General features: G+C 48.7%; 1 protein-coding gene across 1 annotated transcript in view; it reads right to left on the bottom strand.

The window, feature by feature from the left end:
* Window positions 1-24,977, bottom strand: part of GYS2 (glycogen synthase 2) — a 76,195-nt gene extending 51,218 nt beyond the window's left edge. The window contains 2 exon segments of the mRNA XM_060245924.1: window positions 14,597-14,778; window positions 24,588-24,977. Of these exon segments, the coding sequence (XP_060101907.1) occupies window positions 14,597-14,778; window positions 24,588-24,708 (303 nt within the window). The 5' untranslated portion in view covers window positions 24,709-24,977.
* Window positions 24,978-25,224: the final 247 nt, after the last annotated feature.

The raw sequence follows: 25,224 nt of genomic DNA, 5'->3' as shown, positions 1-25,224 counted from the left end.
TATATATATATATATATATATATATATATATATATATATATATATATAGCACTCATTGGTCTTTCTTTGTATTTCTTCCATGGGATCCAGGGAACTGGGCAAAGGAAGCTCTGGTTCTTTCCTTCCTTTCCTAGGGGACTGGGGGGTGAGAAGCCTCAGCCAATAGAAGGGAGGGAGTCTTGGCTCAGTAGCTCTGCTGTGTGATTGAGAGAGCCTGGAAAAACAAGCTCTGCCTCCCCCCTTTCCTCCCCAAGGGCGGAGCCTCAGCATATGGAGAAAATAGAGGTTTTGCTCTGAGGCTCCTGTGCGATTGAGCAAGCCTTGCAAAGCAAATTGTTACGCAAAGGAAGCAAGAGATCAGGAGAAGGAAGCAGATGACAGCCAGTTGCTCGGGGGCCTGATAGGAGCCCTCCAGGGGCCTGGTTCGGTCCCCGAACCGCATGTTTGACATCCTTGGCTTAGAGGGAGCACCAGCTCCGAGTCCCCCAATCAGGGAAATCAATGGGATATAGACCAAAAATAAGCAGTAAGTAAGTTATGTTGTTGAAAGTTTTCACGACCGGAGTCCATTGGTTGTAGATTTTCTGGGTTACACCTCTGAGGATGCCAGTCACAGTTGCTGGCGAAACGTCAGGTCTCACAATGCCAAGACCACGGCCACACAGCCTGGGAAATCTACAACAACCAGTAAGTAAGTTCATCAAGGGTTCTTATACTAATATCCAGGGCTTTTTTGGTAGAAAAAGCCCAGCAGGAACTCATTTGCATATTAGGCCACACCTCCTGATGTCACAATTGTTTCACAGAGGGCCTTTTGTAGAAAAAGCCCAGCAGGAACTCATTTGTCTATTAGGCCACACCCCCTGATGCCAAGCCAGCCGGAACTGCTTTCCTGCATATTCCTGCTCAAAAAAAGCCCTGCTAATATTAAAACAATAGGAGCCCCGTGGCGCAGAGTGGTAAAGCTGCAGTACTGCAGTCAAACTCTCTGCTCTCTGTTCGATTCTGGCGGAAGCTGGGTTCAGATAGCTGGCTTGAGATTGACTCAGCCTTCCATCCTTTCGAGATCAGTAAAATGAGTACCCAGCTTGTTGGGGGGGGGGGAAGTGCAGATGACTGGGGAAGGCAACGGCAAACCACCCCGTTAAAAAGTCTGCCATGAAAACGTTGTGATGCGACGTCACCCCAGAGTCGGAAACGACTGGTGCTTGTACAGGGGACTACCTTTTTAAAAAACAAATATTAAAACACAGACTGTTCTAAGATTCTGGGGAAGTACAGTGTGATTTTAGTTTTCTTATCCTAACAGCAACAATAATAAAACAAAGAAGCTATCTTGCTAGGGGCTGCAGAGAATTTATGGAGATATTTCTAGCATAGTGCCAAGATGAGTTGTTGCATGCCTTTGAAACCTTCCCAATTTGCAAAGTTGTACTATGCGCTCATTTCCTTCATTGTAAGCAGTGAGGGAACGGATCCATCTGAGTTTCCAGACCTGTCTCAGTCACGCTTGTCTTCTCAATCAACCTGCAAATGCGAATGCTTGCTGAAACCTGCCCTGTGGACTCAGGAATCCTAAAACTATTGTTCAAATTCCATACTAGCGCCCCCCCTCTTGATTCACATTTCTACCTGCACGTATAAAGACTTCTATATACAACTTTTAAAACTGACATGATAAACTGGAAGACAAGAGTTATTCCAGCTGCCTGTCTCAGCAAGTATAAAACATTTTAAAACCGAGCATCTCAGAGCAGGCCTGGGTGGGATTTTCCAGCTTCCAGCCTCCACAGTCTAAACGTGTAAGATCCTTGGTCAACTGGGATCCTTTGGGATTTCTGTCAGGTAGGGTTGCCAGGTCTCCTGGTGGGGGTAGGAGGGGTAGGGTTGCCAGATGCAGGTTGGGGAACTCCTGGAGATTTGAGGACGGAGCTTAAGAACATAATAGAAGTCATGTTGGATCATACCAATGGCTCATCCAGTCCAACACTTTGTGTCACATAAGAACATAAGAGAAGCCATGTTGGATCAGGCCAATGGCTCATCCAGTGCAACACTCTGTGTCACTCAAGAACATAAGAGAAGCCATGTTGGATCAGGCCAAAGGCCCATCCAGTCCAACACTCTGTGTCACATAAGAACATAAGAGAAGCCATGTTGGATCAGGCCAATGGCCCATCCAGTCCAACACTCTGTCATATAAGAACATAAGAGAAGCCATGCTGGATCAGGCCAAAGGCCCATCCAGTCCAACACTCTGTGTCATATAAGAACATAAGAGAAGCCATGCTGGATCAGGCCAATGGCCCATCCAGTGCAACACTCTGTGTCACATAAGAACATAAGAGAAGCCATGTTGGATCAGGCCAATGGCTCATCCAGTCCAACACTCTGTGTCACATAAGAACATGTGAAGCCACGCTTGATCAGGCCAAAGGCCCATCCCGTGCAACACTCTGTGTCACAAAAGAACATAAGAGAAGCCATGTTGGATCAGGCCAATGGCCCATCCAGTGCAACACTCTGTGTCACATAAGAGAAGCCATATTGGATCAGGCCAATGGCCCATCCAGTCCAACACTCTGTGTCACATAAGAACATAAGAGAAGCCATGTTGGATCAGGCCAATGGCCCATCCAGTCCAACACTCTGTGTCACACAGTGGCCAAAAAACCCAAGTGACATCAGGAAGTCCATCAGTGGGGCCAGGACACTAGAAGCCCTCCCACTGTTGCCCCCCACCAAGCGCCCAGAATACAGAGCATCACTGCCCCAGAAGAGTTCCAACAATACACTGTGACTAATAGCCACTGATGGACCTCTGCTAAATATTTTTATCCAATCCCCTCTTGAAGCTGGCTATGCTTGTAGCTGCCACCACCTCCTGTGGCAGTGAATTCCACGTGTCATTCATCCTTTGGGTGAAGAAGGACTTCCTTTTATCTGTTCTAACCCGACTGCTCAGCAATTTCATTGAATGTTCACGAGTTCTTGTATTGTGAGAAAGGGAGAAAAGTACTTCTTCCTCTACCTTCTCTATCCCATGCATAATCTTGTAAACCTCTATCCTGTCACTCCGCAGTCGACATTACTCCAAGCTAAAGAGCCCCAAGCGTTTTAACCTTTCTTCATAGGAAAGAAAGCTTGGTGAAGACAGGGACCTCATTGGGGTACAGTGCCACAGAGTCCACCCTCTAAAGCAGCCATTTTCTCCAGGGGAGCTGGTCTCTGTAGTCTGGAGCAGTGTTCCCTCTAAGCTGAGTTAGCGTGATCTAGCTCACAGATTTTTAGCCTCCAGCTCACACATTGTTGTCTTAGCTCAGGAAGGGTGACCCCAGAGCACAATAATTTATGCAGTGGCTCACAACTTTAATACCAGTAGCTCACAAAGTAGAATTTTTGCTCACGAGACTCTGCCAACCCTTCCCCGTGCCTTTTCAAGTGCTGAAACAACCATGAGTGAGGCCACTGCACTTTGAAATGGTGGCGGTGTTTTCATGGCAGCCGTAAGGCAAAGTCATGTTTAGGGCTTTTCTTTGTGGAAAAAATCCCAGCATATTAAACCACACCCCTGATGTCATCATTTGTTTCACACAGCTTACCTCAAGCAGGAACTCTTTTGCATATTAGGCCACACACCCTTACATCAAGCCTTACAACCCTTACACCAAATCTTCTCCATCTGTTTTTTTTTAAATAATGTTATTAATATACCACTGATTAAAGCTCACCTCCCCATATATAAAACCTGTCTCTTAATAAGCCCAGCAGGAACTCATTTGCATATTAGGCCACACCCCTGACACCAAGCCAGCTGGAACGGCGTTCCTGTGCATTCCTGCCAAAAAAAGAGCTCTGGTCATGTCCAGTTTAGCCCTCATTTGTTCCTAATTAAGTGTATTGCCCTGTCACTGCAACTATTCCCCTCCTGTGAACCAATAACGCTATTTGCAATTTTCCACATCAAATTTAGTATCATTTATGACAGTATTGCCATCTTTACCATTTGACCCAGAAGCTCATAGCCGCCAAATCTCCCTTGGCAGTCTGCCGCATGTCTCTCTAGGTGCCGTGTTAAGTTTCCCTTTAGTCCCCCTTTTTATTAACTCTTTGCTTCCTTTAATTCCTGTCTCCTCCATTAATCTTTCCATCATGTCCCTCTTTAATCCTGTTCCTTAATCTGTCACTGTCCTCCAACTCCCATAGCTCCCTACTGTGCGCATAGGATTAAATCTGATAGATATAGATTAACTTCCCCAATCCCAATTTATCTTGTGGGAGGGCATACTTTGGACCGAGGATCCTGCCAGAAGCCAAGGTAGAGGGTGGAACAGATGACCAGGTCCATGGCAAGTAAATGAGTCTGAGGAGTTAAGAGCTGTTTAATCACACCTCTTCCAATTTACCAGCACTGAATTACCTTACAGTTATCAGATCATCTATCTTCTTCATCTGTTTTTTAATAATGTCATTAATATACCACTGATTAAGAAGAGGAAGAAGAATTGCAGATTTATAACCCACCCTTCTCTCTGAATCAGAGACTCAGAGCAGTTTACAATCTCCTGTATCTTCTCCCCCCACAACAGACACCCTTTGAGGTGGCTGGGGCTGAGAGGGCTCTCCCAGAAGGTGCCCTTTCAAGGACAGCTCTGCGAGAGCTATGGCTGACCCAAGGCCATTCCAGCAAGTGCAAGTGGAGGAGTGGGGAATCAAACCCCGTTCTCCCAGATAAGAGTCCATGCACTTAACCACGACTACACCAAGCAGGCACACCTCCCCATTTATAAAACCTGTCTCTTAATAAGGATTTACACTGTCTCCTGAATTTGGAAGTGGAAAGTGCCATAAAGTTGCAGCCAACACAGGGAGACTTGTTGTGCATTGGTTGTTCTGACTGCTAGTTTGTTATGTCTGTTAGTTGACCTTGAAGCATACTGATGGGTCAGACCTGATGCCTACATTCCGATTGGCCGTTCTTTTAGAACCAGCCAATCGGGACACGAGGCATTTCTCTCAGGAAACACAAATGAAGGATCCTGGAGAGACCAATAGGGTGGATTGCTGCCCACATAAGGGGGCGTGTTTAACTCAGGCCAAATGGATATAAGGGTTGGGGTGGGCTGTCTGTGTTCAGTTCTGCTCTTGTTCAGTACACGTTCTTGCTTACCTCAAGCTGGCTGAACTCACAATATAATAATACCCCATAAGGTTTTCAAGGCAAGAGATCTAATCTGTTCCATGATCTTCCAGCACTATATAAAACCTGAAGTCTCCCTAGAAGCTAAGAATGATGAAACTGAGGTTATCATACTTTGTCCACATGATGAGAAGACAAGAATCACTGGGAAAAGCTAGGAAAAGTTGAGGGCCGCAGGAAAAGAGGAAGGCCTCAGTCAAGGAAACCACAGCCCACCTTTAGCAAGTCTTAGCAAGGTTGTTAACAATAGGCAGGGGTTGATTTGTAGAAAAAAAGGTGATGGAGCTTATTAGCATAACTCATTAGCATTTGCCACTAGCCCCCACCAACCAAAAGCAACCTTACACAAGAAAGGAGAGCCCCAGGCGAGCAAGATCTGCTTGGGCTGGCTAGAGATCCAGCCAGCCCAAGCAGGCCTCGCTCGCCTGGGGCTCTCCTAGATCGCCCCCTCCCCACAGTCAAAAGGCCAGCAAGCTACCCACCGCCCCAAATCACAGAAGAAGTGGAGAAACAGTGGTGTGGGCTTCTCCAGGGGTTAATGAGGGCTGCTGGGGGGTGTGGCAAAGCCCCTGGTGGCTGGCTGGCTGCCTGCTCTCCTAATCCAGGAATTGTTATGCAGCTTTCAGAGGGGATTAGATAGATTCATGGAGGATAAGTCTATCAATGGCTACAATCCATGGCAGCCAAAGGACATGGTGATGGCCACAGGCATAGATGTCTTTAAAAGAGGATTCAACAGACTCATAGAGTGTAGGTCTATCAGTGGCCACTAGTCATTGTCTTTAAAGGAAATCCCTCCACATTTAAAGGCAATCAACCTCTCAATACCCATGCTAGGAGGCAACATCAAGAGAAGACCTCAGCCTCTACACCCTGTTATTAGTCCTCCATTTGGCCACTGTGTGAAACAGGATGCTGGACTACATGGACCACTAATCTGATCCAGCACAGCTCTCATGTTCTTAGGATGGTGGACAACATGTACCACTGGTCTGATCTCACAGGGCAGTTCTTATATTCTTCATATTCTGGACTATATGGACCACTGGTCTGATCCAACAGGGCTCTTTTTATGTTCTTAGGATGCTGGACTATATAGACCACTGGTCTGATCCAGCAGGATTCTTCTGATGTTCTTAGGCTGCTGGACTAGATGGACCACTGGTCTGATCCAACAGGGCTCTTTTTATGTTCTTAGGATGCTGGACTATATAGACCACTGGTCTGATCCAGCAGGATTCTTCTGATGTTCTTAGGCTGCTGGACTAGATGGACCACTGGTCTGATCCAGCAGGGCTCTTCTGATGTTCTTAGGCTGCTGGACTAGATGGACCAGTGGTCTGACCCAGCAGGGCTCTTCTTATGTTCTTTGGATGCTGGACTAGCTGGACCATTGGTCTGATCCAGCAGGGCTCTTCTGATGTTCTTTGGATGCTGGACTAGATGGATCACTGGTCCGACCCAGCAGGGCTCTTTTGATGTTCTTAGGCTGCTGGACTAGATGGGCCACTGGTCTGATCCAGCAGGGCTCTTCTTGTGTTCTTAGAATGCTGGACTAGATGGGCCACTGGTCTGATCCAGCAGGGCTCTTCTTGTGTTCTTAGAATGCTGGACTAGATGGTCCACTGGTCTGATCCAGCAGGGCTCTTCTGATGTTCTTAGGCTGCTGGACTAGATGGACCAGTGGTCTGACCCAGCAGGGCTCTTCTTATGTTCTTTGGATGCTGGACTAGCTGGACCATTGGTCTGATCCAGCAGGGCTCTTCTGATGTTCTTTGGATGCTGGACTAGATGGTCCACTGGTCTGATCCAGCAGGGCTCTTCTGATGTTCTTAGGCTGCTGGACTAGATGGTCCACTGGTCTGATCCAGCAGGTGTGAGAAAATGACCCCTCTTTCACAAACATGGTTGCCAGGGCGCCTGGAGAAGTGAGCTTGCATCCGCCTGGCCAGTGAATGCGAGTAAAAACTATCCAGGAACTACATAGGACTCATGTGTACCAACTGCTAATTATACAAGTGCTTGAGACAGGCACAGAGTGTCTGCAGACGCACACAGACGTTTCCCCGCTACCGCGTGGAGTCTGCCATGGCGAGGAGGAGGCTACGCCGCCACGGAGCTGTCCAGGCGAACGGTGTTGAAGCGCTAAGCATGGAAGCCACTGTGTTTCGCTAACACCACATGTAGCCATCTTCCTGCCTGGCCGGGCCTCATTCCTTCCTAGTGGGAACCTCACGTACGCACCTTGAGTCATTCCTAGCCCGCAAGCAACCTACCTCGTTTATGAATGGATTAATGGCTCCACTATTAATCCTGTTGCCAAGTAATATCCTGAACAACAGGCTTCACCCAGGAGTGTATAAGAAAGAGGAAGGATCTCTCCTGATACCTCCAAGCCCTTTTGTCTACACCGGAATACCTAGGTTCATATCTGATTCCCTATTGTCACCTCCCCAGATAATCCCATCTCATCCCAATCACCCGACCATTCCCATACTGATATCATTGGAGCCGCCCCAGGCCCTGTCGCAACTTGGAAGTTTCCAGGATGCCCAGGATGAAGGTGATGTTCATTGGTTGAAGCATACACCCAATCAGGTGTCGCCATGGACTCGCCATTGGTCCAGCCGATGTCCAGCCTTCTTGGTCATCAGCGGAACCTCCCATTACCACTCCCAGTCACCTCCCATCCCCTCAGGACTAAGGTGACTCTATATAACCTGTGGACTAGCTACCCACAGGTGTGCTCTCTATGCAGCAACCCCCTTATCCCGCTGTATAGATCCATCCCCGATTCCTGATCAGTTTCGGGTCCATTCCCCCAGTCCCTCATTCGTCGCCATCGGAGCCGTCCTTGGAGTCTGCGAGAGGTAGTATTACCCTGTATGTCCATCCTTTTATGTTCCCCTATCGATCTCTCTATTTTTCTTAGACCTGTGTGAATGTGTGATTGCTTTTATACCTTGTGTGAAAGAACTATTGTTTCAAATAAATTACAATTGATTTTATTAAATTAGAGTCCTTTATTGAGCATTGACTCTCTGATCGGTTGAGCCTGGTATACACAGATAACAAAGATTCCTATTGGGACAACTGTCTCTCTATCTAATTCCCCAATCTCATTTTGAGAGCAGTTTCCCTAACACAGGGCTCTTCTGATGTTCTTAGGCTGGATGTTCTTAGGCTGCTGGACTAGATGGATTGGATTTACACCAAGATGGATTGGATTTACTTCCTTCCTGGAGCAGGAAGAGGCAGTGGCGTGGCCGCTTTTTCAGCCGCTCGCTCGTCCTTCCCGCTGCTGCTGCCCCACTGCTGATTGTCCTGAGCGCACCAGAAGGCTGGCATAGAAGCCACTGCCTCCCTGCTGCTCTACCCACCAATCAGCTGATTGTTGTGGGGAAAGGGCGGCCTTTAAAGAGCCCCAGGAGCATGGTGCTTCACCGCCCGTTCCCGGGTATTAAAATTGCGAGGGAGGAAGGGGGAGGCAAATAGGGATTTGCCTAGGGGTCAGGGTGGGGTGAGGGCCGATTTTGGTACCCCCACCCTGCCGGTGCCTTAGGCAAATGTCTATTTTGCCTGGTGGGCGGGCCCTGCTCAGCATCACACTTCTATGACTGGGCAAACTCTGCTATATTAACCGAATCCAAATCCTGATATCACTAAGGACATTTTTTTGGTTCCGTGCTTGAATCTAACCTGTGGACTGAGTGACAAATAACCATCAAAGCAAAACGACTTCTTTGTAATATGCAAATATGCAAGATGTGATATCATGCAAAGATGTGTTGTCATGCAAATGTGTAATATCATGCAAATCTGAAAGATGTGAGAGTGGAACTGTAAATGGGAGATTCCAAAAAGACATAGAATTAGAATAATGGAGTTGGAACGGACCTCTAGTGTACATAAGAACATAAGAGAAGCCATGTTGGATCAGGCCAACGGCCCATCAAGTCCAACACTCTGTGTCACACAGTGGCAAAAAATTTTATATACACACATACACTGTGGCTAATAGCCACTGATGGACCTGTGCTCCATATATTTATCTAAACCCTTCTTGAAGGTGGCTATACTTGTGGCTGCCACCACCTCCTGTGGCAGTGAATTCCACATGTTAATCACCCTTTTGGTGAAGAAGGGTGTTAATCACCCTTTGGGTGAAGGGTGTTAATCACCCTTTGGGTGAAGAAGTACACCCTTTGGGTGAAGGGTCATCTAGTCCAACCCCCTGCACAATGCAGGAAACTCACAAACACCTCACCCTAAATTCACAGGATCTTCATCGCTGTCAGATGGCCATCTAGCCTCTGTTTAAAAACTTCCAAGGAAGGAGAGTCCACCACCTCCTGAGAAAGCCTGTTCCACTGAGGAATCGCTCTAATGGTAGGAAGTTCTTCCTAATGTTGAGTGGAAACTCTTTTGATTTAATTTCAACCCATTGGTTCTGGTCCTACCTTCCAGGGCCACAGAAAACAATTCCACACCATCCTCTATATGACAGCCCTTCATGTACTTGAAAATGGTGATCCTATCACCTCACAGCCGCCTCCTTTCCAGGCTAAACATCCCCAGCTTCTTCAACCTTTCCTCATAGGACTTGGTCTCCAGACCCCTCACCATCTTCGTCGCCCTCCTCTGGACCCGTTCCAGCTTGTCTATATCCTTCTTAGAATGTGGAACACAATACTCCAGGTGAGGTCTTACCAGAGCCGAGTAAAGTGATACCATCATATCACGTGATCTGGACACTATACTTCTGTTGATACAGCTCAAAATTGCATTTGCCTTTTTAGCCACCACATCACACTATTGACTCATGTTCACTGTTGACATAATTTAATTAAAATGTGTTCTTATGAAATGCCTTTAGCTACGCAGTTCTGTAACTCTTTGGCCGTTTTCGCACTAGCGTTTGCTCCGTCGTAGCGCCCCATTTACCTCCGGATCTTCTCTTGGATTTCGCACATGTTGCTCCGGCGCTGCGGTTTGCTCCGGCGCTACAGGGATTTTACGCCGGAGTATGTTTTTCAGCATGCTGCCGGAGTTTCCGAAAACCTCCGGATCCACTCCGGATCCACTCAGCGTTCACCGTTCCGGATCCACTCAGGATCACCGTTCCGATGTCGTCACCGAGGCACACGACCTTTGAAAACAAACGTTTCTCGATGGCTTCGCAGACCTCCATCACAATCCCATGGACGGTGGTAACGCCGATCCCGAACTGCGTACCGACTTCCCGATAGGCGCTTCCGGTAGCGAGGTACCATAGCGCTACCGCGAGCCGCTTCTCAGGGTGGACCGGAGACCTCATCCGTGTGGTTTGCCTTTCCAGCTTGTCCTTCAAAGCGGCATAAATCTCCATAAAGGTCCCTCTGGTCATCCGGAAGTTATCCAGCCATTGCTCGTCGCCCCAGTACACAAGCACAAAGTTCTCCCACCAGCCGAGTTCACGGGGGAACACCCAATACCTGGGCGAGAACCGGATACCGGCAAGGTAGTGCCATCTACGTTCCTGGCGGCGACTGCCACCTCTAATCAGCCGAAGCCGGGCGTCAGACTTCCTAGAGGCGACCAGAGGTTTCGGTGATCCAAGTCCATGAGCGAGGAGTTTTTCTCCGGTGCGGAGGACTTGGCGCCCGGCGTAGAGACACAAAATCAGAAGCTCCACTGCTGAATAAAGCAGCGCCATAGTCTCGTCATCAGGATTCTCCATTGTGAATGCTTCTGACGATACAAGGCAGTGTGGAGGACGCTGCTGCGGCCAGTATTAAAACAGAACCGTCACGTGATGGTTTGCCCGCGAAAAAGGGGATTCTCTATTACGTTGTCGCGTTGTTACGTTGTTACGTAATTACGCAACTAGAATGGCGTTTAAAAAAAATGATTGACAGGGCATCGAACTCAAGTCGATGCCACTGGGAAAACGCCAGTGGGAAAACGATTTGAGCCGGGGCTTCAGGGAGGGCGACTCCGCAAAGAGTCACTAGTGGGAAAACGAGAAAAATGATCCGGACATAATTGCGCCGCGGAATAAGGGGAGCAAACGCTAAGTGGGAAAACGGCCTTTATGTTTGGGACAACATTTAATGTGTTGCTGTGTAAAATGGTTAAGAGAGCAGACTCTTATCTGGGAGAACCAGGTTTGATTCCCCACTTCTCCACATACAACTACTGGCATGACCTTGGGTCAGTCATAACTGTGTCAGAGGCTGTTCTACTCAAGAAGAGTTCTTCAAGAGCTCTCTCAGCCCCACCTACCTCACAGGGCATATATTGTGGGGAGGGGAAAGTAAGAAGATTGTAAGCCACCCAGACTCCTTTGGGTAGTAAAGGGTGGGGTATTAATTCAATCTCCTCCTCCTCCTTCTCCCCGCCCCCCCACTGAGTATTCCTGCAATTAAAAAAATAGTCCCCTGTGCAAGCACCAGTTGTTTCTGATTCTGGGGTGACGTCACATCATGACGTATTCACGGCAGACTTTTTGTTTCCGGGTGGTTTGCCATTGCTTCCCCAGTCATCTACAGTCCCCCTACCCCCAGCAAGCTGGGTATTCTTTTTACCGACCTCAGAAGGATGGAAGGCTGATTCAACCTTGAGCCGGCTACCTGAATCATAGAATCATAGAGTTGGAAGGGACCTCCAGGGTCATCTAGTCCAACCCCCTGCACAATACAGGAAACTCACAAATACCTCCCCCTAAATTCACAGGATCTTCATTGCTGCCAGATGGCCATCTAGCCTCTGTTTAAAAACCTCCAAGGAAGGAGAGCCCACCACCTCCCTAGGAAGCCTGTTCCACTGAGGAATCACTCTAAATGTCAGAAATTTCTTCCTAATATTGAGCCGGAAACTCTTCTGATTTAATTTCAACCCATTGGTTCTGGTCCTACCTTCTGGGGCCACAGAAAACAATTCATCCTCTATATGACAGCCCTTCAAGTACCTGAACCCAGCTTCCACCAGGATCGAACTTAGGTCATGAGCAGAGAGCTTGGACTGCAGTACTGCAGCTTTACCACTCTGCGCCACGGGGCTCTGCTAGTTCTGCAATTACCCTGGGTGTAATAATCATTCCGGGACCAGAAGAACCGAAAGATTCTAAGAACCACCTGCCTCAGCAGAAATAGTATAAGAGAAACCCACTCTGCCCTTAGCAGATGGCAAAACAATGCTAGCCCCCGCCTTTAGGTGCAAGCCCTTGGGAATTGTATCCTCCCCAAAATGTGCTCTCTGAACAGCAAAACAACATTGCAGCAGGACACATTTCATGCCCTCCCTTGGACGGCTTCGCTACGATTTCAAAACCACAAGAACGGTTGTAAAATATTTGACAACTCTACTGACTTCGCTGGTCACTTTTGTTGGGCCTCCAAATATGTCAAAGGCCACACGGTTACTTGAGTTTAACAAGCGCATTTTCAGTCTGCAATGCTCCTTGATGTTTTACTGTTCATATTGTGCCTCCCCTTGTGGCGGATGGTGCTATGAAGCTAGGGTTGCCAACCTCCAGATGGGACCTGGAGATCTCACAACTGATCTCTGGGTAGGGGTGCCAGTCCCCCTCGTGGGGGCAGGGGTCCCTCACTTTCAGGTACCACCTCTCTGGTGCCAGGAATTAACCCCCCCCCCCAAAAAAACCCCCAACCCACGGAAGAACATGGAAATTAAACATGACGTGCCTATGAGACCTAGAATATATCTTATCTTATATATCTAGGACTTTTTTGTAGCAGGAACTCCTTTGCATATTAGGCCACACCTCCCTGATGTAGCCAATCCTCCTGGAGCTTACAGTAGGCTCTGTAAGAAGAGCCCTGTAAGGAATTCTAGCAGGATCTCCTTTGCATATTAGGCCACACACCCCTGATGTAGCCAATCCTCCTGGAGCTTACAGTAGGCCCTGTAAGAAGAGCCCTGTAAGCTCTGGGAGGATTGGCTACATCAGGGCGGTGCGGCCTAATATGCCATGGAGCTCTTGCTACAAAAAAAACCCTGTCCACCAGTCATATTGTTGAGGACTGCAATGGTTAGAGAGAACAGTGGCCTCCCAGGTCCCAGCTCCATTCTCTATTTTCTCCTATTTAAAATCCTCCTCATGAGTCGGTGGGGGGAACCTCCCCCAACATTGCTGGTGCAATGATGTCATGGAAGCATTGCTGTGTATCTCTGCCACCCTTATCTGTGTTTCACTTTGGTTGCTTATTCCCCAGTTGGGGGCCTTCCCACCACTTCAGGATTAGCAGAAAGTGAGGGTGGGGGGTGGAGACCAGTTCCCATAAGGTATAATGGAGAATCGATCTGCGGGTATCTGGGCTCTGAGGGGGAGGGGTGCTGTTTTTTGAGGTAGAGGCACCAAATTTTCAGCATAGCATCTGGTGCCTCTCCTCCACCCCACCGCCAAGTTTCAAAAAGATTGGACCAGGGGGTGCAATTCTATAAGCTCCACAAGAAGGTGGCCCCGTACCCCATCATTTCCAATGAAGGGAAGGCATTTATAAGGAGTGTGGTCCCTTTAAATATGATGGCCAGAACTCCTTTCTGGTGATGTCAGGGGTGTGTGGCATATGCAAATGAGTTATGCAAATATGTTTTGCTAATGAGCTCTGGCACCTCTTTTGTCTACTAAATGACTCCTTGTTTTGGACATTACCAAATTTTGTGTCTAGCTCCAATGACTTGTACAAGAGATCCTTTAACTCTTTTGCCTCTGCACCAGACATTTTTATGTGGGGTAATTCCTATATTTTAGAAAAAGACGAAGAAGACTGCAGTTTTATACCCCGGCCTTCTCTTTGAATCAGAGACTCAGAAAGCCTTACAATCTCCTATATCTTCTCCCCCAACAATAGACACTCTGTGAGGTGGGTAGGGCTGAGAGGACTCTCACAGCAGCTGCCCTTTCAAGGACAACTCCTGAGATAGCTATGGCTGACCCAAGGCCATTCCAGCAGCTGCAAGTGGAGGAGTGGGGAATCAAACCCGGTTCTCCCAGATAAGAGTCTGCACACTTTACCAGTACACCAAATTAGCTCAAGAAGTCCAAGTACAATGAGGATCACACAGCAGTCCAGTCAGCCTAAGGTCATGATATGTCTGCAGAAATCGGACTGTATTATTTGGGGGCTGGAAACTTAGTACTCAAATCCTATTAAGAAGACTTGCTGATAAATGACTCTTAACACATATAATTGGATCAGCAGGTGCCTTCCTCAAAAATAACCAGTGATGGATTACCTTTACTGCTCTAACACCTTCACAAACAGGTTTATGGGCCCGGTCTGTAGTACAGTTGGGAGACTAGCATGGAATGACGAGAGCATTACCTGGGTGCATTAATCACCTCAGAGTCAGCTTAGTTGCCTCAGGAAACGAAAGGAAGATCTTATTTACCTGACACCCGTTTTCCCTCATGATATCCATTGCTTTGTTCACCGCTGTATTGGGAGGTTCGCAGACCTCCACCTGGGTCTTCACGTTGTGCTCGAAATAAGGGCCAATGAGAAAGTAGTTCTCCCCCCATTCGTCCAACGTGATTTTGGCTTTTGTCTGGATCACGGTGTAGATGCCGCCAACTGGAAGGGAATTAAAAGGAACTATGTCACCGTCAGCATTAGGCTGAAGTCTGCAGAGCACTTTTCAGGAGACGGAGTCCTTTATGGGTTAATTTAGTGGCACCCTTGTTGAAGGAACACTCAGGAATGTTACACATGGCAGTCGACTGGTATTTCAAGGTACAATGCTGGTTCTCACACATGTCTCTGATCATAGGCCTGTTAAGCCTCACTCCTTTCAACTGAAATGGGACCTAACTACATGTTATGGTTTTCCCTGAGGAAGGCATCCATTGCCATACAATTGCCAATCCCCAGGTAGGGGCAGGGGATCCGCTTCAGGGTCATAAGAAAGTAGGGAAATGTCTGCTGGGCACTCCATAAAATAAAATATTATTCCTTATGAAGACCGATTCCCATAGGGTATAATGGAGAATTGAACTGCAGGTATCTGGGGCTCTGGGGGCTGGGTTTTTTTTATGTAGAGGCACCCCATTTTCAGCATAGCAACCAGTGCCTCTCCCCAAAATACCCTCCAAGTTTCAAAAGGATTGGACCAGGGGGTCCAATTCTATGAGCCCCAAAAGAAGGTGCCCTTATCCTTCATTATTCCCAATGGAGGGAAGGTATTTAAAAGGTGTGGGGTCCCTTTAAATGTGAGGGCCAGATGGAGAAAGGCAGGGCATAAATAAACAAATCACAAAAGTCATTCCAGCAGAAGCTTTGTCAGAGACATTGGAGCATCCATCTGTGGAGCCAGTGTTTGCATGGCTTTTTTTCTGGAAAAGAGGTGCCGAAACCCTCAAGAGGGAAATGAAGGAGAGACGCACGGGTACCCCTCACAAACTTTTAAACATTCTTTGAGAATTTCGTTTCCACAAAAAGGTTCTAGAACTCTGTTCCTCCATGTTTCCCCCAGGGAAAAAAAGCCCTCGGTGTTTTTACAAAGGCAGGCAAAGGAGTGTGAGTAGGACGAGTCACAAATAGAGGCTTCTTGAAATACGGTTGCCAGCCATGTTCCCTCTAAGCTGAGCAAGCGTGAGCTAGTTCACAGATTTTTAGACTCCAGCTCACACAGTTTTGTCTTAGCTCAGGAAGGATGACCCCAGAGCACATTAATTTACGCAGTAGCTCACAACTTTAATGCCAGTAGCTCACAAAGTTGAATTTTTCCTCACAAGACTCTGCAGCTTAGAGGTAACTTTGGTTGCTAGGCAGGGCCGGCCTAGGCAAACTTACTCCGCAGCACCCCCTTCGTGGCGCTGAGCCCCACCACCCTCCCCTCTGCCCACCCCTCTGCCTACGTCACACTCCCTCCCACCCCCTCTCTCCCTTCTTCTGTTATTTGCGCTGCCCTCCTCCCCTTACTCAGGCCGCATCGCGCCTCTCAGCATGCCGGAGGGGGGTGGTGAATTAGGTGTTTGTCTGGGGTATAGGCTTCCCAATCCCCAGGTCCCAGCGGGGGATCCCCCGGTTTTACAGGCTTCCCCCCTCCCCCAGCCAGCTGGCCGGCGGGGGAAGCCCCACCCCCACAGCCATTATGCACCTCCATGAACAATTCCCATAGGGAATGATGGGGAATTGATCTGCGGGTATCAGGGGCTCTGGGGGGGCTGTTTTTTTAGGTAGAGGTGCCAAATTTTCAGTATAGCATCTAGTGCCTCTCCCCAAAATACCCCCCAAGTTTCAAAAGGATTGGACCAGGGGGTCCAATTCTACGAGCCCCAAAAGAAGGTGCCGCTATCTTTCATTATTTTCTATGGAAGGAAGGCATTTTAAAAGGTGTGCTGTCCCTTTAAATGTGATGGCCAGAACTCCGTTCTGCTTATCACACCCTTGCTCCTGGCTCTGCCCCCATTGTCTCCTGGCTCCAGCCCCAAAGTCTCCTGGCTCCACCCCCAAAGTCCCCAGATATTTCTTGAATTGGACTTGGCAACCCTACTGGGGTACCAGGGGCGGGGGGAGCCCAATGCCTAGTTTGCCTAGCAGGTGAACCAGCCCTGTTGCCAGGTCTGTGTTGGAAAAAATCTGGAGATTTGGGGGGTTGATCTGGGAGAGGGCAGGGATTGGGGAAAGGAGGGGCCTCATCATGGTACAGTGCCCTAGAGCCCGCCCACCCAAGCAGCCATTTTCTCCAGGGGAGGTGATCTCTGTCAGCTGGAGATCAGTTGTAGAAGTGTGAGATCTCCAGCCCACCCCCCACCCTGGAAGCTGGCAACCCTAGTTTGAAAATAGCACCCAATGAAAAGACCAATCAGTTCACTCAGTGTGAATTCAGATAGACTAATATGGCTTTTTGGCTACTACTTTTTCCTATTCAACCTAGGGTTGCCAGGTGTGACTCAGGAAATATCTGGGGACTTTGGGGGTGGAGCCAGGAACAAGGTTGTGACAAGCACAACTGCAACACAATTGAACTCCAAAGGGAGTTCTGGCCATCACATTTAAAGGGACCACATTCCTTTTAAATGTCTTTTTGGTGTAGTGGTTAAGTGAGCGGACTCTTATCTGGGAGAACCGGGTTTGATTCCCCACTCCGCCACATGGAATGGCCTTGGGTCAGCCATAGCTATCACAGGAGTTGTCCTTGAAAGGGCAGCTGTTGTAAAAAGCTCTCTCAGCGCCACCCACCTCACAGGGTGTCTGTTGTGGGGGGAGAAGATATAGGAGATTGTAAGCCGCTCTGAGTCTCTGATTCAGAGAGAAGGGTGGGTATAAATCTGCAGTCTTCTTCTTCTTCCTTTCTTTGGAAATAATTTTGGGGCTCATAGAGTTGGATCTCTGGTCCAATCTATTTGAAACCTGGGTGTTTTTTTTTTTTTTTAGGAGAGGCACCATACGATATGCTGAAAATTTGGTGCCTCTGCCTCAAAAAACAGCCCCCCGAGCCATAAATACCCACAGATCAATCCCCCATTATACCCTATAGAGAGCAGTCTCCTTAGGGTATAACGGAGTGCCCAGCAGACATTTCAACCTGCGCCCCCCCCTCCGCTTTCTGTTAACCCTGAAGCAGGGGGTGGAGGGCCTCCAAACCAGGGGATCCCCTGCCCCCCAACTGGGGATTGGCCACCTTAGCTCAACCTGTATATCTTTTTGTGTATATATTTCCCCTCCCCCCTTTTTTTTTTGCTAGCAAACCGTTTGTTACAAAGGATATAATTAAGGTCCATATTCCTTCACAAAGAAAAGTGAAACAGACTGTTTTGGGACCTCTTGTCAGTGCAATTTCACAGCAAGAACGACTTCAAAGGCCTGGTTTTTGTTTGCCCTCCCGGGGTTAAGTTTCCAGCAATTACAAACGCCCCTCTCCACTAATCTCCTCTTTATCTTTAGCCACACACAGAGCGAGAGATGGGAAGTCAATCATTTACTCTCCTAGTCAGTCATTGACACACCTGCACGCTCTGGCTGTTCAATGGAAGAGTCAGAATTCCTTTTAAGTCTGTGGCTGCTTCAAAGAGCAGAAAGAGGGGTCTCAGTCCAATCCACAACAGATCCCAGATTCCTGTGGGATAGCCACCTTCATTTGCTCTCTCTCTCTCTCTCTCTCTCTCTCTCTCTCGGCTTGGCTTCGCGAACGAAGATTTAAGAAGGGTGCAATAGTCCACGTCTGCTGCAGGCTCGCTGGTGGCTGACAAGACCAAAAAGCCCCCGGGGGCAACCTGAATAGGGTTGCCACAGTGCTGGATTAAACCCTGTGGAGGCCCCTAGGCAGTCGAAAACTTGGGGACCCCTTGCAAATTATATTAGAGTCTGAGTGCCCGCCCCTCCCCGCCCCATTGCAGCCTGCAGGCATTGTCTTAAAAGCCCCTTTTACTAAGTTGCAGCGGAGAGGCAGAGAGGGGCAAACTTGAAGAAGAATTGCAGATTTATACCCCGCCCTTCTCTCTGAATCAGAGTCTCAGAACGGTTTACAATCTCCTATATCTTCTCCTCCCACAACAGACGCCCTGTGAGGTGGGTGTGGCGGAGAGGGCTCTCACAGCAGCTGCCCTTTCAAGGACAGAAGAAGAAGACCGTAGATTTATACCCCGCTCTTCTCTCTGAATCAGAGTCTCAGAACGGTTTACAATCTCCTATATCTCTCTCCCCACAACAGATGCCCTGTGAGGAGGGTGGGGCTGAGAGGCTCTCACAGCAGCTGCCCTTTTAAGGACAACCTCTGCCAGAGCTATGGCTGACCCAAGGCCATGCTAGCAGCTGCAGGTTTAAGAGTGGGGAATCAAACCCGGTTCTCCCAGATAAGAGTCCGCACACTTAACCACTACACCAAACTTGGCAACAACACCAGCAGCAGCGCACCAGGCAAGCTGGGCAAAGAGCAGCTCAGTTGCTGGCTGCAAGGGCAGGCTGGGAGGGCTGCAAACAGGGGGGAAACTGAGGGGCGGGGGAGCTGGCCTAGGGCCCCTAAAAACATGGGGGCCCGTAGGCCAGTGCCTACTTGTTAATCCAGCTCTGGGTTGATGGTTCCAGGTTGGGAAATATCATAAGATTTGGGGGTGGGGGTGAAGCCTGAGGACACTGGGGGTTTGGGGAGAGGAGGGACTTCCATGGGGTATAACTCAATAGAGTCCGCCTTTCAAGGGGGCCGTTTTCTCCAGGTGAACTGATCTCTGCCTCCTAGTCGCAATCCCAGGAGACCTCCACCAAGAGGTTGGCAACCCTACACCTGGAAGATGAATACCTTTATTGGAGCATAAAGGGCCGATTCACGTGTTACAAAGTTCCCATGTCCCCCTAGGATTATCAGGTCACAACTGGCAATCCCCAGAAGCAGGGGCAGAATTCTAGCAGGAGCTCCTTTGCATATTAGGCCATGCCCCCTGCTGTAGCCAATCCTCCAAGAGCTTACAAAAAAGAGCCTTGTAAGCCCTTGGAGGATAGGCTACCTCAGGGGTGCGTGGCCTAATATGCAAAGACGCTCCTGCTAGAATTCCACCCCTGCCCAGGAGAATCTGGAGGGCTGGGCCTGGTGCTTGGGTTGTAGGGGTCCCAACCCTCCCGCCCTGGCGGGGGACCCCAGGATTTCCACCCTCTTCCCCCGCTCCCCCAAAAAACGGAAGCGGAGCGGGCGAGGCTGCCGCGCCGCTGCCGCCCCCTCCCCGCCCAGTGAGGCCGTAGGCGGTGGGCCCGCCGGCGCCCAGCAGCAGGAGGAGGAGGCGGCGGAGGACGGGCGCGCCGGAGCCAGGCGCGGCCCAGGGCAGTGAGGGATCTCTTGCAGGGGTGCAGGAAGGTGCCGCACAGCACGGCCGCCCCGCAGCACAGCCCCGCCAGCTGCTGGCGGAGGAGGAGGGCGGAGGCCTCGCCCTCGGCGGTGGCGGCGGGCCGGTTGAGGAAGCACAGGAGGGTGTCAGCCTGCTCACCGTCGTCGCGGCTCAGCAGCTCCTCGAAGGGCTTCGCCTCCGCCACGTTCAGCATCGCCCGCAGCCGCTCTCCCAGCCACTCCACCCGCACGTCGTCCATGCCTTCCCCTCAGCGGCGGCAGCAGTAGGCCCGGGCCCGGCCCAACCGACGCTCGCCCGTCGCCATGGCGACCACCTCAAGCCCGGCTACGCCGCGAGCGCCTCCCGCGGCAAGGAAGGAATTGCAACAGCCTGCAGTTGAAGGAGGAGGCGACTGCAGATTTTGATACCCCGCTCTTCCCCCGTGGCCAGGAAAGCCCCGCTCTTCCTTGATATTGGCTCCACCCCTAACATCTCCTGGCTCCACCCCCAAAGTCTCCTGGCTCCACCCCCAAAGTCCCCAGCTATTTCTTCAATTGGACTTGGCAACCCTATTGGGTTGACATTCTCCAAGTAGGGTCACCAAGTAATCTCCCGAAATTACAGGGGATCTCCAGGTTGCAGAGATCAGTTCCCATGGTGAATTTAAAAGGTGGACTCGATTGAATTACACCCTCCCCTCCCCAAATCCCACCCTGTCCAGGCTCCACTTGCAAATCTCCAGAAATTTCCCAATCAGGAGTTGGCAACTCTGACTGGTGACCCGTGTCACACTGGCACACTTACATCTCTTCTGATTAAAAAAAAAACCCCAGAAGTGACATCATTAGATGCTCTAGAAATTACTCTATGAAAACAAACCCTAGAGTTTTGTAAGTTCTCGAGCACTCACTGTTTTAACGAGAATTTTGTAAAGCCTAGAGTATCCACTTCCTGTTTTTACAGGAAGTGATATCACACACTGGCACAGTGCCAGCACCTGCTTCTTCGTCACCCCCATCATTTCCTTCCTTCCTTCCATGACTGCCAAATACCGGGAGGTATCCCACTTTAGCAGGAGATCTGACTTCCCTATGTTCCCCACATCCTGTCAACAGACGTGTTCAGGGAGTTGCTCAGAACTTTGATCCCCAGGTGCCTGGAGACCTGATCAAGGCTATGATGCACACAGCATTTTGAAGCCTCAGGGCAGTGCACAGCCGTGGTTGGACTAGGATCTGGAGACCAGGGACTCACGTCTCCATACTGATGAGGAGTTTGCTGGGTGACCTGTGACCAATCTCATTCTCTCAATCTAGCCTACCTCCCAGGTAGTGTTGCCAGGTCCACTCAGGAAATATCTGTTAGAAGAACAGACTGGCGAAGTCTCTGGCTCAGTCCTCCAAGACTACAAACACCATAGAGCAAGCTAGATAGACAGGGCGATATCAGTCTTTTTCCTGTCTGGTTCTGCTTTCACCAGTCCTGTCATCCTAAACCAGACCCAGCAATATCTGGGGACTGTGGGAGTGGAGCCAGGAGACCTTGGGGGGTGGAGCCAGGAGCAAAGTTGTGAAAAGCATGTTTGAACTCCTAAGGGAGTTCTGGCCATCACATTTAAAGGGATCACGCTCCTTTTAAATGCCATCCCTTCATTGAGAATAATGGAGGATGGGGGCACATTCTTTTTGAGCTCATAGAACTGGACCCCGTGGTCCAATCTTTTTGAACCTTGGGAGGTTTTTTGGGGAGAGGTACCAGATGCTATGCTGAAAATTTAGAAGAAGACGATGACGACTACAGATTTATATCCTGCCCTTCTCTCTGAGTCAGAGACTCAGAGTGGCTTACAATCTCCTTTATCTCCTTTCCCCACAACAGACACCCTGTGAAGTGGGTCGGGCTGAGAGAGCTCTTACAGCAACTCCTGTGAAAGCTATGGCTGACCCAAGACCATTCCAGCAGCTGCAAGTGAAAGAGTGGGGAATCGAACCTGGTTCTCCCAGGTAAGAGTCTGCACACTTAACCACTACACCAAACTGACTCTCCCTCATAAAACATAGGGCCTCTACCTCATAAAACTGCCCCCCCCCCCGAGCCCCAGATACCCATGGATTAATGTTCCATGGATTAATGTCTCTTATTTCAGGTGGGAAAATATTCTCAATCAAATCCTTCTAGCCGGAATTTGCTTGCAAAAATGTAAATGTATATTTGAATCCCTCCCCCACTTCTCAATTCCAGATATGGTTTGGGAGGCTATGGTGGTACAAAAACATTTAGGCAAACATGCCAAAATTTCAAGAGCGAAAATTTGAAACACAATTTTCAAAAAAAGCGAATTCTGACATTTCGCTTTAATTTCTAGCGGGTTCAAAATTTTCATTTCGCTTAGGCCATTTCCAGATATTACGCTCACCAAAACAGGAGGCTGGTCGCCACCTTGTCTAAGTCAACACACGAATTTTTGGTTTTAGTAAACACATAACAGAATTAGGGTTTGTAGAATCTTTTGGGCTCAAGTGCCGTGTTCTACTGGAGAAAGTTTTTCTTCCAGCAGCCAAGAAGGTCGGAGTGCCTGCTCCGGCTGCAACGCCACTGAGGATGTTCTCCGCAGCTGAGAACGAAACGTCTGGAAGAAAAACTTTCTCCAGTAGAACACGGCACTTGAGCCTGAAAGATTCTACAAACCTTAATGATGATGCCAGCCGTGAAAACCTGAAATCTTTGCATAACAGAATCTTGAAAAAAATCAGGATTTGGTGTACTGCATACAGATACTGTACACACATGCAAAACCTGTGTGTTGCCCATTCAGACAATATGGCAGCTACATAAGAACATAAGAGAAGCCATGTTGGATCAGGCCAATGGTCCATCCAGTCCAACACTCTGTGTCACACAGTGGCCAATATATGTGTGTACATACACACACACACACATATATATACACACTGTGGCTAAAGCCACTGATGGACCTCTGCTCCATATTTTTATCCAATCCCCTCTTAAAGCTTGTAGCCGCCGGCACCTCCTGTGGCAGTGAATTCCACTTGTGAATCACCCTTTGGGTGAAGAAGTACTTCCTTTTTATCTGTTTTAACCTGACTGCTCAGCAATTTCATTGAATGCCCATGAGTTCTTGTATTGTGAGAAAGGGAGAAAAGTACTTCTTTCTCTACTTGTTTCATCCCAGGCATAATCTTGTAAACCTCTATCATGTCACCCCACAGTCGATGTTTCTCCAAGCTAAAGAACCCCAAGCGTTTTAACCTTTCTTTATAGGGAAAGTGTTCCAAACCTTTAATCATTCTCGTTGCCCTTTTCTGCACTTTTTCCAATGCTATAATATCCTTTTTGAGGTGTGGTGACCAGAATTGTACACAGTATTCCAAATGAGACTGCACCATTGCTTTATACAAGGGCATTATGATACTGGCTGATTTGTCTTCCATTCCCTTCCTAATAATTCCCAGCATGGCGTTGGCCTTTTTTTTTTTTTTTGCAATCGCACACTGTCATGACATTTTCAGTGAGTTATCTACCACGACCCCAAGATCTCGCTCTTGGTCAGTCTCTGCCAGTTCACAACCCATCAACTTGTATTTGTAGCTGGGATTCTTGACCCTTTTGCACTTGTCCCCATTGAACCTAATCTGCCACGTTGACGCCCACTCACCCAGCCTCAACAGATCCCTTTGGAATTCCTCACAATCCTCTCTGGTGATACTTTGTATGTGCGTATACACCATGCAGATTAAGGCACACACGCACACACAGAGGGCCAACACTACCTTGTGAAGTTGCAGGCGTCCATCTCATGCCCCAATAGAGCAGCCTGTCACCACTATGCTCATAAGAACATAAGAGAAGCCATGTTGGATCAGGCCAATGGCCCATCCAGTCCAACACTCTGTGTCACACAGTGGCAAAAAAAATTATATATATATATAAAGGTGGCCATGCTTGTGGCCGCCACCACCTCCTGTGGCAGTGAATTCCACATGTTAATCACCCTTTGGGTGAAGAAGTACTTCCTTTTATCCGTTTTAACCTGTCTGCTCAGCGATTTCATCGAATGCCCGCGAGTTCTTGTATTGTGAGAAAGGGAGAAAAGTACTTCTTTCTCTACTTTCTCCATCCCATGCATTATCTTGTAAACCTCTATCATGTCACCCCACAGTCGACGTTTCTCCAAGCTAAAGAGCCCCAAGCGTTTTAACCTTTCTTCATAGGGAAAGTGTTCCAGCCCTTTAATCATTCTAGTTGCCCTTTTCTGGACTTTCTCCAATGCTATAATATCCTTTTTGCGGTGCGGCGACCAGAACTGCACACAGTACTCCAAATGAGACCGCGCCATCGATTTATACAGGGGCATTATGATACTGGCTGATTTGTTTTCAATTCCCTTCCTAATAATTCCCAGCATGGCGTTGGCCTTTTTTATTGCAAACGCACACTGTCTTGACAGTATCCTTCTCTGTACAAGATGATTAGTCTTTTTTTTTTTTTTTAAAGTCCCATCCCCCCCACCAGTCCTTAACACTTATGAATCCTTCACCTCTGCATTGCAGGTAAAAAAAATGACCACCGGCTGCTGATAGATTTCAAGAAGAGAGTACAAACCTTTATTAGTCACTTCCCAGGACACTTCAAAGAGCAGCAAATCCTCCACCGGTAGGTCCTCGTCTTCCCACTGGGGCAGCCCATTGAGAGAGGTGACCGAGAGGGATCGCGCCAGGGGCATCCGGAGTTGGGTGTTTTTCCTGGTTCTTCGCAATTTAGTGTTACGATCTTTAAGTCCTTTTTTTTAAAAAAAGTTATTCTTTTACGCTGCTGCTTTGCACCAGAGAAGCCTGCCAGAAAAATGTGAGACTTCCAGCGTGTGTGTGCGTGTGCGTGGAATCTTGCCCGGAGCGATTGACAGCTAATGGATTTAAAGCACCGTCCAGCCGCTAGTCTTTAAATTAGCTCAGCACAATCCTATAGGCTCGGGAGGAGAGGCGGCGGCTGTTGGCAGAGAGCGAAAATTCCAAGCCCAAAGAGGCCCAGAATCGGCTGAAAAAAAAATCCCTCTTGGACCTGCACCTCACCAGTGCTTGAAAGCCCCTGAGTTCAGGAATCAGCAAAACGGCCCTGGAGTGCCTCAAGCCAAGCCCCAGGGGAGGATCTAACCCTTGATACCATTTGGATTAAGCTCGCCCCTTTCCCTTTCCACAGTGAAGCACATGGGATTATCACAGATGCATCTTATTTCCAGAGT

The sequence above is a fragment of the Heteronotia binoei genome, chromosome 8 (genome assembly GCF_032191835.1).
Source record: "Heteronotia binoei isolate CCM8104 ecotype False Entrance Well chromosome 8, APGP_CSIRO_Hbin_v1, whole genome shotgun sequence".
Lineage (NCBI taxonomy): Eukaryota > Metazoa > Chordata > Lepidosauria > Squamata > Gekkonidae > Heteronotia > Heteronotia binoei.
The sequence above is the reverse complement of the archived record's forward strand: the minus strand, read 5'-3'. Positions and strand labels throughout refer to the sequence as shown.